Source organism: Morone saxatilis, unplaced genomic scaffold (genome assembly GCF_004916995.1).
Source record: "Morone saxatilis isolate NCDOM2014 unplaced genomic scaffold, NCSU_SB_2.0 Contig15, whole genome shotgun sequence".
NCBI classification, from domain to species: Eukaryota; Metazoa; Chordata; class Actinopteri; family Moronidae; genus Morone; species Morone saxatilis.
The window spans coordinates 7,532,956-7,548,409 of record NW_023339707.1 but is presented as its reverse complement, the minus strand read 5'-3'; the positions used below and the strand labels follow the sequence as shown (position 1 = coordinate 7,548,409).

General features: G+C 39.7%; 1 protein-coding gene across 1 annotated transcript in view; it reads left to right on the top strand.

Annotated features, from left to right (window-relative positions):
- Positions 1-15,454, top strand: part of bsna (bassoon presynaptic cytomatrix protein a) — a 137,455-nt gene that overhangs the window by 66,863 nt on the left and 55,138 nt on the right. Inside the window, exon 4 of the mRNA XM_035657569.1 lies at positions 1-484. This exon is cut by the window's left edge and continues 1,112 nt beyond it. Coding sequence (XP_035513462.1) covers positions 1-484 — 484 coding nt within the window. The remainder of the gene's footprint in view (positions 485-15,454) is intronic.

Here is a 15,454-nt window from a genome sequence, read left to right as displayed (position 1 = left end):
GGGAGGCCCTTATCCACCGAGCCAAATGGGGGGTCCTCATGCACCGAGTCAAATGGGAGGCCCTCATGCACCAAGCCAAACGGGAGGCCCTTATCCACCGAGCCAAATGGGGGGTCCTCACGCGCCGGGCCTAATGGGAGGTCCCCAAATGGGTGGGCCTCATGCAGCGACCCAGAAGCAGCAGACCACACCCCAGCAACAAGGAATGCCCCAGCAGCAGTCACCCGCGCATCATCAAAAAGGGCTGCAAGGACAACAGCATCAGCAAACGCCTGCTCATCTGCAGAAAGCGCCACAAAAGCAGGAGCCCGTGGTGGCTCCTGTACCTGCTCCAGAGCCTGTAAAGCCTAAAGTGAACTGTCCTCTTTGTAAAACGGAGCTGAACATCGGCAGCTCCGACCCGCCCAACTACAACACCTGTACGCAGTGTCACAGCCAAGTGTGTAACCTGTGTGGCTTCAACCCCACGCCACATCTGGTGGAGGTAAGAGGAGTGTTACACATACATGCAGCACAGTGTACACACAAAGTCTCACACACACAGATACACGCGTGTATGTATTTCAGCAAGCAAAACGTGTTTAACAACATACATTTAAGAACAACAACTGTACTCACACACAGACAAATTCAGAATCAGCTCCTCCCAGACAATCAATACCAGTCAGCACAAATAGAAAATACTATTCACTCCACTGTTGGACTACTTCTTCTTTACTGTGTGGATGCATTTAGACCTGAAGCTCTCATCTTTCTCTTTCCTCTGAAGAATTCACTCTCTTTTCTCAATTCTTACTCTTTTGTCATAATCTGTGTTCATAGGCCTGTTTGATTTCAGATTTTCTCTTTTTTGCTCTTTTACAAAAAATGTTTTTCTTTTTGCCCCCTCCATACCTCCTACTCCATCTGTCCCCCTATTAAATCCTGCTTTTATTCACAAAGCTGTTTTTTTTCATTGTCTGTGGGTATTATGCTGCATACGTTCATATACATCTCTGTACCTGAGCTTGATTTAGTTTTATTCCATTTATTTACACTGGTAATTTAATTATTCATTTTCTTAAATAAGATTTGCATTTAATAATTGAATTAATTTTTAACTCATTAAACATTAATTATCGGCTTATATTTGCCCTCATAATATGGAAAAGAAAGCAAATACTTATTACAAAATTGAAATTTGATTAATTTTGTATCATTTATTATTTACTTAAATGTTGCAATCCTCTGTGGCACTAGCAACAAACCAAAACAAAAGTGCTTCTTCCAACTTGCTTTGTCAAACACATGCTATATGCTAACCGCTAACAAACTGTTTCCCAGTAAACATGCTAATAAAAAAAATGCCATAGCAACCACTGAAACTAGGAAACAATAAGAGCTTCGCTATAAGTTACGATTTTTTTTTTTCAGCCATAGCATGTTAAAAGTATTGTAATGCATGCGTCTAGATATTATTTGTGTATTGATCAAAAGTAATTGTATCCCACCACAGATATATTTAAACAAATAAACAATTAAATGTAAAGAGTTGGATCATCTTAATGTGCGTGTCATTACCGTCTGAGGGAATAATTTATTATTCAAACTGAAAGGACCAGTGTGTAGGATGTGTTGGCATCTAGCAGTGCAGTTGATGAATTCAACCCCTCACATCACCCTTCCCTACCAAGTGTGAAGGAGAATCTACTGTGGCCACGAAAAAATCCTTATCTAGAGCCAGTGTTTGGCTTGTCTGTTCTGAACTACAGTAGAAACGTGGCAGTTCAACATAACAGCCTACGTGTAAAAAGACCTGGCTTCTCTGTGGAAATAAACAGCTTATTCTAAGGTCACGAAAACACAACAGTTCCTATATTCAGGTGATTACACACTAATGAAAACATACCTATGAAATTTATATTCCATTTCTGCCCAAAGTGCCTCCTAAATGTTACACACTGGACCTTTAAAATAGATGAATAAAATAGACATTTTCTCAGTGCCATAATGTCCACTAGGTTCTTATTTCCTATTATTCCAAAAGACAGACTTACATTCACAAAATCACCATTTCACTTTGAAATCAATGTAACGTGGCCTCCAACAGGCCATTAGCTGTTAAATAAGTGAAACCTAGTTTTAACAAACAGGCTTTTGTTTTTTCAAGGATACTTGGTTCATAGGATAGCAAGAAGGAAATGTGAAGGGTGATACAAATATTTAGAGCTGGACATACAATGAGCAAAAAATGGAGATAGAAGAGGGGAAGAAAGCATGAGAGTGGAAGGTTAAGAACAGGCAATGGACAGAAGGAAGATAAAAAATAAAAATAAAGAATAAAGATCAAGCAAGGGCAAAAAGGCAAAGAATGGGAGAGAATGAAAGCCTCAAGAGAAGCAGAATTACAAAACACAGACATCGCTTTCGGTTATGCTTTCTTTCTTTCCTCTAAAGTGATTCTGCTCATGCCACAATGAAACGAGTGTAAAGGCAGACTGCTCTCTCACCTCCCCTTCATCGATCCAGACGCAGGCTTAGAGGTGAAAAGAAGGAAGGGAGAAAGCAATGGAAAAGGAAAGAAAGGAAATCACATAAGTGAAGGAAGTAAGGAGGTTAAAAAGAGAAGAGGAAAGAATTCAGGGTGTATGTAATTGAGGAATTCTGCATAACATTAGGTATGTAGGGAGGGACATACATGAGGAAGGATAAAGGGAGGTTTTAAAGAGGGAAGTCAAAAAACAGGAGAATGTCAAGGAGATCTATAAGAATGCAGGGCAGAGAGGGACTACATGAGGAAAAAAAGGCCTATGAAAGAAATAAAAAGGAAGGAATAAGAAGGAATAATAGGTATGGAAAAGCAAGGAAACTAGTGTGTACGGACAGATAAAAAGCGGGAAAGAGGTGCAGAAGGAAGAAGAATTGAGGGAAGAAACAGATAAAAGAAAAGACAGAAAGAAGCAAGGATGCGTGTAAGTCAGTCAGTCAGGCAGATTGAGAATGACTCGTGTTGTATTTACTTTGAGGCACCATGACGCCTTCAGGGTCTTTAGGGAGTACGGTTGTTCACAGTACTGTACTGTAATGGACTGTCACTGCCTTAAGATAGACCTAGAGATAATATGCAGGGTTATATATAAGTACTACTACTGTGTACAGGACAGTGATAAAATCAAAACGTTATCTGGACCGTGAGGAATCGATTCCATTAAAACTGTCACACACATGCAGATCAAAAGAATACATATACTGTTTATAGAGTGTGTATGCATGCAATGTGCATTAAGGCCTGTGGCTCTCCAGAAGAATTGAATGAAACAGAAAGAAAGAGAAAATAGACAGAAGGAAGACACGAGGGAGAGAGGAATGTCAGAGGGATTCAGAAATGAACATAATGACTGCCTGATAAAAATTTGAATAAAAAATAAAATCAATAAAATTCTTTATTTCAGTAAATTAGAGAAACAGTGATGACACAATGTATTTGTTAAGTAATGTATGAATTGAAGCCAGAAAAAAATATGATTAGGACCTGAAAAGATGGAGACTTTACATAAAGATGACGGAGAATGAATGAATAGAGACGTATAGAAAAAGGAGTGTTGGGAATAAAGAAGCCAAGAGAGGAGAAGAAAAAGAAAAGATAACAAATTAAGAGAGAAAAGGTCTTAGAAAGTGATGAGGATGAACTCACAATGACATCAACATGGATGAAGAGACATTAAGAGAAACAGATGAGTAAAAAGACACATATTTGTCTGTGAGATGAAGAGCGAAGGCGCGGTGGTAACAGATGGAAAGAGAACTGGATAGAGGCTGAGGGGAAACCAGACATGTAGAGCTAAATCACGTGCAGCCTTCGGTCCAGAGGGAAGTCAGGCACTAACACACACACACACACACTTGCGCGCTCATACAAAAGACAGTAAGTAGAACAGTAGGGAAAAAGATAAAAAAAGATCAAGTGAGTGAAGTAAGAAGGGGGAGGGAAAGATGACGACAAAGGAGCGGTGAAATCACAGAAGTGCAGTTCCTGCTGAGGAGGTTTGACTGATGGAGGGCGGTTAAGCTAAATTTGTTCATCTGAGTTCTAAAGGTCTTGATTATTAAAAAGTTTTTTTTTCCAAATTATGAAAATACTTGCATATGCAGTACTTTTTTTAGCCCATTAGTGTTGTGGCTCTAGAGATGGTGATGTCAGTCAGTTGGTCCACCAATTTGATCGTGACCTAAATATCTCAGCAGCCAGTGGATGGATTGCATTTTGTACATGCATTCATGTTTCCTGGAGGATGAATCCTGCTGACTTTGGTGATCCCCTAACTTTGCAATTAGTGACACTGTGAAGTTGAAGTTGACATTTTTGTATTTTCTTGCTGTGAAATTTGGTATAGATATTGCCATTCCCCTCGGGATGAACTGTAACAAGTTTTGGTGATACTCGTCACTTTAAATCGGGGACCAGTGTTGGGCAGTAATTAATTACAAGTAATAATATTACAGTATTAACATCACTTTCAACTAGTCGTGTAACTAATTACAAATACATTTCTGTAATAATATTACATTTACTCTCCTCCTAAATAATTAGTTGCACTATTACTTTTGTAGGCAACCTCCTACTAATTTGAAATCCAGCAGTCCAATCACATCCTGGGAGTCCTTTGTGTAATCGTGGAGGAAACTAGTTTGGAACATAGAAGCACTTACCTTCAGCAGAAAATATTCACATTACTTTGATTTTAACAGACGCAACTGGATTTGAATTGTCCTCAGTCTGACTTTTTGGGAAAAGGGACAAGGCATCCCATTGATTTTACCATTCACTGTTAATCGTTTCCACAACTTCAGAAGACTCAGCTAGAGCCCTCACATAGCGGCAACAATAACAAGTTTTGGTGCTACAGTGTCACATGACAAGGTGCATAGTGCACCATTATGCTTCACTTTTTTATATATTTTTTAAATGGCTCTGGTCCGCTCTAGCTCTATGTCCTGCAGGCATGCCTGTTGAAGAAAAGTTGGATCATATGGCAGTTTAATTTGGTCTGACTTGAGCAATTATGGGTTACTCGTATTTCTGCAGCCACAACAGCAAAATGAAACAGTTTTTCACTCCAGAGGGGCAGTTCAGCCAAAGACAGCAACTGGGCTATTGCTCATGCTGGCTTTAAATACTTACATACCTAATGACATTCCCATTAGCCTCAGCTGTACTTTGAATTTAGTGCTATTTAGCAAATGATAGCATGCCAACGTGCTACAATAAACATGATAAACATTATACCTGCTAAACATCAGCATGTTAGCAAGACTCTTCCTCATGTTATACTTAATCATTTCGGTAATGTAAAGTATTTTTATGAACACTCCTCTCTTCACACTAGAATATTGCTGTGACAGAATACAACTTTGTGTCTTTACTGAAAAATTAATGTGTCTAACAAGGCGGTGCGGATGAGAGTTAGTGTTTGAGAAAGACAGGAACGCTGTGTGATAGAGAAACATGGAGGGTAGCGCTCGCCAGATTTATCAATAATTTAGCAAAGGTTTTTTTTATAAAATAAAAATAGCGGGAGAGATGAAATATGCAAGGGGCAGGCAATGTCTCCTGGAACAGAAAAGTAAAAAGTCACTAGGTTTATTCTGCCCCCTCTGTCCTCTCTTCTTCGCTTCTCTACTCCTCCCATAGTTGTTTCCTTCATCCCTTCTTTCCTTCTCTTTTCCTAATAACATTTTTCTTTCTCCTGTAGTCCGTATTTTTTCTGTGTGTGACTTTTTTGTTGTTTACTTTCTGCGGTTGTCTCATTAAGAAAGAGATAAAAAAAAATAGGCAATGATATTTGCTGGACCACTGTGTAGGACTTAGTGGCATCCACTGGTGAAGCTGTAGATTGCAACCAACTGAATATTGCTCCTTTTTCAAGTCTGTGGTGGCTGTGAAACTCATGAACAACACCAAACAACGTGGCAGTCTGTAGAAGAAGACCTGCTCCCTATGTACATAAAACACCTCATTCTAAGATAATGAAAACACAACAATTTACCTTTTTAGGTGATAAAAAAACATATTACCCATGTATATTATATTCTTGTTTTTTTATATTAAATTCTCATAAATGTTACACACTGGACATCTAAATAGATTGAATGCAGCTTTAAAGGGACAGGGAGTGTTTGGGTGGTGTGTATTTTCAAAAATAGGCACATGTATATTTTTATTTATTAGTCAGAATTCAACATGAAAACATATTAAACAGAATAACTCCTCACTAAGGTCTGAATGATGACACACCACAACACACACACACATACACTCACACTGTAATTCACTGTATAAGCAGGTGTTAGTGAATGAGTGAATGGGGCCATTTCTCTGTCCAGTCTGTCATTCAGGCGTTCACAGCTGTCATCACTGCTGTCGGAACAATTATTAGGATTACTGCACCCAGTCCACCTGGATATGTGTCTAAATGTGTGTGCGTGCGTGAGTTTGATTTTGTGTCTGAAGGAAACTGATTAAGGAGTGTGACATTTAATCTGCATTGGTGTGTTTGTGTGTGTTGTTATGTCCGTGCCTGAGTTTGTGTGTGTTTTAACATTATATGAGGAAGACACATAAACTGTGTTCCAGCTGAGAGGCTGGATTCTGCGACGGACACAGCCCATGAAGATGTGTCCTTCAACGGACCAGAAGGCCATTCTGAAACTGGCTCTCCTCCCCACACGAGACAGTCTAACCTTGTAGAGCCCAAAGTTGCTTGTGCTCTCAGGTGCTTCTCATAAAGTGAACTAGTACAAAGATGTTTTACAGCTACAAAATCTGGATCTATATGTGGTTAGCTACAATCCATACTATCTGAGTTTATTTATGAGAAGCATTTTAAATGATTTATGTCCAATGTTACTTTATTTGGAAATCTTTAGGCATTTTTAACAGAGGAAGTCTTACAAACCAGTCTCTAAACGCTTCGCTCAGTAGAGATTGAGGACTCTCTTACTCTCAGCTTTTGTTTCTAAATCTGGGTGGAAATAATTAGAGTTGAAAAAAAACCTGCATTACAGAACAATCCAATGTCTTTAGGGCAATGACATGCAATGCAGTGTATTTGTCACCGACTCCTTTTACTGTGCCCTGCTGTTCTGTGGAAAACAACATCATGAAATCAGATCGCGTGGTGGTGATGGAAAACAGTTGAATATTGACTGACTTCTTTGATGAAACAACATGAGGCTGCACTGTAAACAGATGCACCAGCTTCTCATCGTTCTGTAGCATTTCAGACAGAGTAGTGCACGTTAGCCCCAGTAACCACAGGGGTAAAATATAGAGCAGGTTTCACGGTTTGCTCACGTGGTTAAGATCAGTTTTTCCTACATTAGACTCATTGCTTGCTGCTATAGTTACCATCTTATTGCAGTGTCTTCTCACTCAGACTCACACAGTCAGACACACTGCTCTGCCTCAGGAAAATGCCACAACAGCCAAAAGGTTAACATGTGTAATTGAATGAGTTTCTCTGTGTGTATGTCTTTAATTATGTGTGTAGATGTGTGAGAAGTTCCCACAGCCCTGATTGGTCATTATAAAGGTTGCTCTCAGCACTATGGGGGTCATCAGAGCTAATGGAGTAGAGTTAGTTTATGTTTCATTATTCTAATCTTTCCTTTACCTTTCTCCTTCATCTTGCTGCTCACTATTAAGTTCACTTTTATTTGCCCTGATTTCTATTCAAACTGTGAATAAATAAAATTATAACCATCTGTAAATTATTGAGCAGCGAACACAGAGAGAGGCACAAACTAATTGAGCGAGGAAACAGCAAGAAGAAAAATGTAACCAAAGACAGGAGATGCATAATGTTCCATAAATTGTGTGACATTTAGTCAACACCAAACAAATAAATGCCATAAACGAAACATCCGCACCAGAAAGATGATGACCAAGTGTGTGTGACTAAATTGATTCTAGCCATCCTCATAATCACCTTGTGACTGTGACGCTGTGTGTGTGTGTGTGTGTGTGTGTGTGTTAGAACAATTTCTACAGTCTGTTCAGCTGTGCTGGTCAGCATCCGAAAATAGTACAGACAGAAAGAAAGGAGCAGATGCCACATTGTGCAAGACCCCCCTTCAACCCCCATACGCTCACACATACTCAAAAACACTGCCCTTCATCTGTTTGTGTGTGTGTGTGTCTGTGTATGTCAGATATTTCCTATAGGTTATGATATATATTATGGTTAGATTACAGTATTGTAAATGTGTAGAATCTTTATTATAATTAGTAGTAGTAGTACTGTACTATTAGTTAACACGTTTTCTCTCCTATATCTGTCCTTGTCTTCTTTTTGTGTTCACTGCTTCTCCCTGATTGTTGATTGGGTGTGCTTTAAATCTGGCTCCCAATTTAGTAATTTTCCCTAAAAATGAGTGTTACTGTTCAAATCAAGGAGATGCAAAAATGAAAAAAATATGAAACCACTAATCAATAGGAAATGACTACCTCCCTCATGAACATTCATGAGTGTTTCCAGGGAGGCTGATTATATTGCTTTATGGTGAAATGGGTAATGACTGCATTTGTGAAAATAGAAAAAATGGAATGAAAAAAAGATTTTAAGAATAAAGGTATCATTGGCCTTCATAAACTCATATCAGTCCAAAACTACTTCACTAAAAAAAGTCCTAAGTACCTCAGGGCCAGATACAAGGAGAGCTGACAAGGATAGAGGAGTCAAAGGTAGGAAATAAGGATGGAGTGACTCATGCTTCTCTATTTAGAAAGAAATCAGAGCGAAAAAAGAGGAGAGCAGCAGCAGCAGGGACCGCAGAGCTCCTAATGGACGGACGGTTCGCTCCTGCACTTCAGGACATCTCAGTACAATTAATAATACAACGGCTCGCCATCCTTTCCTCCTTCTCCTCCTCTCCTCTTTCTCTCCTCTTCTTCCCCCTGCCGCCTCTGTCCACCCGCCTCCTCTCCATCTGTTCCTTTCATCTCGTCCTCTCTGCCTCCTTTTTTTCATCCTTTCTCTCCCACCCAAATTTTCCCAGGTGGGATTCAAACTGGCAACTTTCTGATCACTGTCCTGCTTTGGGTGTAAATATAGCCTTCCACTTTCTACATATCTACTCCTTTTCTCCTTCACCTCTATCTCTTACATTTCTCCTTTTATTTCTATTTTCTGACACCTCTCTTTTTCACAAATTGTCTTTCTTTGTCCTCTTTCATCTTTCAGCCTCTCTTCCATTTACTCTTTTCTTAATGCTTGCACTGCACTCTCTCTCTCTCTCTCTCTCTCTCTCTCTTTCTCTCTCTCTCAGACTTCAGCACACCTAACTCCTCTCACTTTTTTAGGTATTCATACAATATGCATTGAGAAATCTGCAAGGCAAGTAACTTTTTCTGCATGTGTTCTTTTTTTTTTCTCAGCCAGCTGCTTATCAAAGTAGTCATTGAAATCACGACACAGTCATAAAAAAAATAACCATCCAGTAGTCTTTTAACTGTAAATTCTCCTCGTTGAAGTAGATGTGTAAAATGGTTATTTAATGTTTTTATGGTTGGACTTTGTATCTCCATTTCCAATGGATTCATTTCATTTTTACAAACAGAATCTTTTTGTCTCACAAACTGCACAGCAATCTGGATATCTGGATTTTCAAATATACTTTCTCTAGTATTAAACATTACCCTTATGTACTCATGTACTTATGGCTCCATGGCAGAGACTAAACCAATTCAATTTGATGCCCACATTAGGAACGCCTTTAATAGGGTTCTGGTACTGATCTTGAACAGTACAAACTAAGTCTTGAGTCCTTTAAATATCTTAAACTGACTGTTTCACCTGAGGGTGACTCACCTCTCTCAAACCATATGTACTGTATATTCTCTTGAATCCTCGCCAAAATCTTTTTTAAGCTCCATTCAGACTCCTTTTCCCCCTTCCTTTTGGGGTGACGTCTATGCCCCGCATCGCGTGCTAACTTTACTTTTCACAGTCGGTTCTTTAAATACCAGCAGATGACGTATACTGAGGCACGCTAGTTTTGTCTCACTTAGCTTAGTCAGGCGGGAGGTGCCAGTGTCATTTTAAGATGTTTCTGTTAGTGTGATGAAACTGAAAACCAATGACCTGTTATTCAGTGGTTGTCATTGTTATTTTATTGTTCCTAAGATACTGAACGTGCAGAAAAGACTTTAAACTAATTCTTTAACCTCCATTGTGGCATAAATCAAGCGTCCCCAGTCTGAGGTCTTTGAGGGTGCTTCATTTATGCACCGACACAAATCTTCTCTTTCAGACACAAACACACTCCTGTCTTTATTTGTTTTATGATGTTTTCCACCTCACCTCGCGTTGCTTCTCTCTCTCTGTCACCTCAACGTCCTCCCGCCCCATCCTCTGTCTTCACCTTCATTTACTCCTCTTTCTCAACCCTCTCCTCTTCCTCCTCCTCCTCCTCCTCCTCCTCCTATTTCATCCCTCCACCTCTAATGTCTTCAGTTCTTTTCCACTCCACAGTTTTTCCTCGTCCTCCTCAGTCCATCCACTTCACTTCTATGCTACCTTTTTCCCCCTCCTCTACCTCCTCCATATCACCCTCCACCCACTCACTTGTCCCACTCCTGCATCTTTCCCTTTCTTCTTCTGCTCTTGTTCATCCTTCTGTCCTCCCTCTTCAGTCGGCCTCCACCCCTCAATCTGTCTCCGCTTCATCCTCTTTCATCCTCTTATCTCTCCATCCCTCTCCCCTATATTTGCCGTCTCTCTTCCTCATTACTTTCTTGTTGTGTGAATGAGTTATAGCTCCAGCTCAGTCACTTTTCTTCATTCTCCATCTAACTTGTTTTCTCACAGTCAACTCTCTCTGGTCCTGTTCTTTCTAACTGTTTGTGTGAACATAAAGCTCCCTGCTGGAAACGAAAGACTTGCTCTAAAGCACACACACAGAGACACATAGACCAACAAACACCAAAATAGATCTTTTATGTTTATCTCTTTAGTTTTGCCCCCCATGAATATTACTATTGCTATTACCTTTTATGACAGCAAATTAACTAGAAGATTATTTCTTAAAAGACTGTTTATCAAATAATGTAAAGGTTCCACTCATTTCATCATACTTATCTCCTCCAAACTGCAGCAGATACACAGAATACACTTTCATGAGATCAGTCGGTTAAATGATTTTGATGACGTGCAAAACTGTGTGCCATTTACACAGGTATACCAACAACAGTGCGTATAATAAAATAGAATGGCATTAAGGAACAAGATTTATAGAGCAGAACAAAAAGAAATGCAAAAGAACATACATTAAAAGCAGCAGCAAAGAGAGAGTTTTACCCTTAATTTAAAGGTATTGTGGGTCACAGCGATGTCTAAGACGTGCTATACTGACTTACTTTGTCAGAGTGATTTGTTTACGTGCTCTTGCAACAGATAAACTCATAAAGAGAGACAACCGAGGCAGGAGAAGAGGATGGGAAGGAGGGCAGTGAGTTTATTCCCTCTTTATAACCACAGAGGAGCGGCTGGGGATGTTTGCAAGGAAACATACTGTTCCAAAATGTGTCCTGCTAAATATTTCAGGAGTGCAGGAGGACATCCTCTATAAATAGGTCTAGATAGGTAATTATCTATGAAAATAATCCTTCATCACCAGCAGTAATTGTGCTTTTTGTTACAGCTCCAGATTTAGAGAATATTTAAAATGTATGTCACAAAAGAAATCTGAAAATGAGTATTTTCTCATGTTTGAGTATTTCTCCATACATGTGTGTGAGACTGCACCCTTCCATGATCAGGTGTGTTACTGTCCCCCCTGCAGTCAGTGGTAGTGGTGTTATTTTGAAATGGAAGCTGTAAGAACTGCCCTCCTGGGGACCATCCTTCCTTCAGAAAGCCCCAGCATCACACACAGGGGTGTACACTACTACTCCTGTCCACAATGGGGGGTATTTGGGAACAAAATCTCCTCTATACAAGAGAAATGGAACTCTTGAGGGTGGTAATGCACTTATGTGTAGACACGTTTGACATAAAGGCATTATGTGCGGGGGTAGGGACATTGAGAGACAGATCAATATGTTCATCTTAGCTACAAAAACAGAAGATCTCAAGGGAGTCGAGGACATAGGTGTGTGTTGTCAGTGTGAAAGCCTGTAGAGGCTTACAGAGGCAAGGCAGTTCTTTTAAGTTTTGTATTTTTCCTGTCCTACTTTCACTACTCTGTTCACCATGTTGCCTTTAAGTGGGTCAGTGAGGAGAGCTGTTCCCTCCCTTGGGCTACACAGCTGATTAACAGCACCCCTCACACACACACACACACGCACAAAGAGAGACTCCCACAGAAGCACAATGTGTGATTCTGAACAAGTTAAAACCCAAAGGTGTATGGACGATACTGCGGAAGACAAGATGGGAATTCCCTCACTGGGGTGAAGAAGAAGGATTCAGTTGACTTAAATCTGTTAGTGTCGAACCAGAATGATTATTTATAACAGAGAAAACAAGAGTTTCACAGCTAAATAAGATAAAATTTGCTGTAATTTGACCAAAACTGAGGCTTTAATTCGTCTGCCACTAAAAATTATACTGAAGTCCAAAAATACTACTACTACTAATCCAAAATTGCATCTGGAGTATAGGTTCTGTGAAGATATAGAGATACATGACCACAAATGCATATGTAGACAACTGGACATTATGCGAGTTTTAAACATGTAATTTTAAAACCATGAGCATTAATCTGCTGCTAAAACGGCCTCCACTCAAATGGAAATTCTGGGAAACAGGCAGCAGGGATTTACTCCCATTCAGCCACAAGTGCACTAGTGAGGTCCAACACCGATTTTGATTGACAAGGCCTGGTTCAGATGTGGTTGAGGTCACTGCTCTGTGCAGACCAGTCAAGTTCTTCCACACCAAACTGGGAAAGCCATTTCTTTCATTACATTTTTGCACAATATGACAATCTATTAGCAGATTCTTAAAACTTGAGTTGCGTTGTCCATCACACTGAACACCAGGTTCGTATTTATTTATTCATTTATTATGTTAAAGTTACATAAGTGTTTGACATTTTAAATAAATCTGCATTGACCAATGGCTGTCTGGAAGGTCGCAAACATATGTGAAAGCATGAAAAAACTGTACAAAGACAGTATGCCTTGGAAAACGGAATAACATAATATAAATTCATATCTAAAATTTAAAACTAAATGGAAAAAAAAATAAATGGAAAACTCTACAATCTGCAACCTACACTGTGGGCCCAGAGCCGTGATGGTGGAGGGAGATAGATTTAAGACAAAACGAGGCAGCAGATCTCCAAAGGGATCAGAGAGCCCCAGTGAGGCTCGGCACACATCACAACCACTGAAGAAGTTGTGTAATGGAGAACCAGAGTGGCTGTGATTCTGAACCTCAGTAACTGATTTGTCAATTGCCAGTGATGGAAAACAAGATGAGCACTGTTTTAGCAAGGCGAAGCCTGAGGGCACAGATCAGATGAAGAAAAAAAAAAAATACTATTACTGGAACTGAGTCTGCTGCTGAGCCATAATGAAGGATTCTCTTTGAGCAATGTGCTGAGTAGACGCTTGATCTTCTTGAGTCATTATGGCTGACTGGAGTAATAGTGTCTTAAAATGACATGGAGCTTGTTATCCATATAAAGGTTGCAGCAGAGCCAGACCTCAGGTTTCTGTTTGAGAAATATGTCAACTTTAAACTGGATCTTTAGCTGTGATGGCTGACTCGAGGAATTGTGGTTTGATGTTGCGTTTCTTCAAAGTATAAATTCAGAATTGACTGCTGGCAGGTGGTCATTATAACCACAAGGAGACTCTAGCGCAGAAAAATGTCCTTGAACGTTTTGTTTGCCCTGTGAAACATGCTACTGCATTTAGCAGCTCATGTTGTGTCATTGTTGCGACTAGCATCTAAAACAAGAATACACTGCGATTAAGGGCATTTTTACTCCTTAAATTGAGCAGGTGCCTACATATATTTATAATACATTGCAACGTAGTACAATCCCGAACAGGGGAGGTGGCTTTTGAGGAACATTAATTAAAAGTAACTCTTTATGCCAATATGACATCCTGCACAATGATTCTTGATGAAGTTTTCTAGCAATGTAATTGGATTGGGCTATTTTTCGAGTTTGAGCTGACTGTAAATTTGTCCATGTTCAGTAATTTCATAGTTTCTTTGATTTCTCAGCCTCAGAAAGATGTATTTGTGAGGCAGCTGGACTTGCAAGATAATAAAATCATGAGATCACGTGAGAATCCATCTTCCCAGGCTTCACTCAGTGTTTGTGGCCCAACTACAGTGGTACTGGACCAATTGGCATCCTTTGAGGAAGTACTGGGAGCGACTGGAGTGAGCAGTTATATAAGAACTGGAGAGTATTTCTTCACTGAAAAAAGAGCAAAAACTGACTTTTGTAAAAGTTTGACCACATTATATGTTTTGTTGATCTCATCGGTTGAAGTTCGTCAATGATAGACGGTAATAGACAGATGGTCCAGAAGACAAAAAAGAAAGAAAAAAAACTTCACTAGTTGACAAAATGTGGAGCGTCAGGCAGTTGGGTGATCCTCACTTTAATTATTTTAGTTTAAAACTTAAATGGATGAGATAATGTTCATGGCAGTCCTTAAATATTTTATTGTCATACGTTTCCCAGCCAAATATCTGCATAAGCTAGTAGTCTTTGTCACAGGGTGCAGGGCTCAGGTGCAAAGAGCCCTGGTGGGTCGAGGCACCTGAATGTAGGCAGATGGGAACTGAAGGATATAGCCTGAACTTCCTCTGTGTTACTCTACGGACTTGGACAAAAAAAAAAAAGGAAAAACTGACAAAGCAATGAGACAATGGTAAAAACAATTTGGCTAGTTTCCTCTTTTTTCGTTTAGGTTAAAAATATTGAGAATATCCAGAATTTCCCAGGATCTCTGAACACAGCATGAATTTTACTGGATCAACATATAAGCGCTGACAGCAGGAAACTTGGCAAGGGCGCTTGTGCTAACTTAAATGGAGGAGGCGTTGCCGTACTCGCCGTGGGTGATAGGTGACTGATAGAAGTAAACAAGCAATTCTTTCACGTCTCTCTGCACCCACGGCTCTTCTGGCTTTCTTCCTGTGTTGTGAGTTATTCATATCAAAGGACAAAGCATTTGATCCTCCTTTCTTGTATATGTTATGCTCTCTCTTCACACACCTTTTTAGTTGCAAAATGAGTGCTCAATGAGCAGATTTCTGCATATGTGTCTGTTTTTGTTTGTGCGTGTGTTTCTCTTTGTGTTAAAGAAGGATCACACAATAACACACATAATGCTTTACAACATAAAAAGGAAATTACTTTTTAAAGGAAACCTAGTACACACACACGCTCTCTTTCTCTCTCTCTCTCTCTCTCTCTCTCTCTCTCTCTCTCTCACACGCGCACT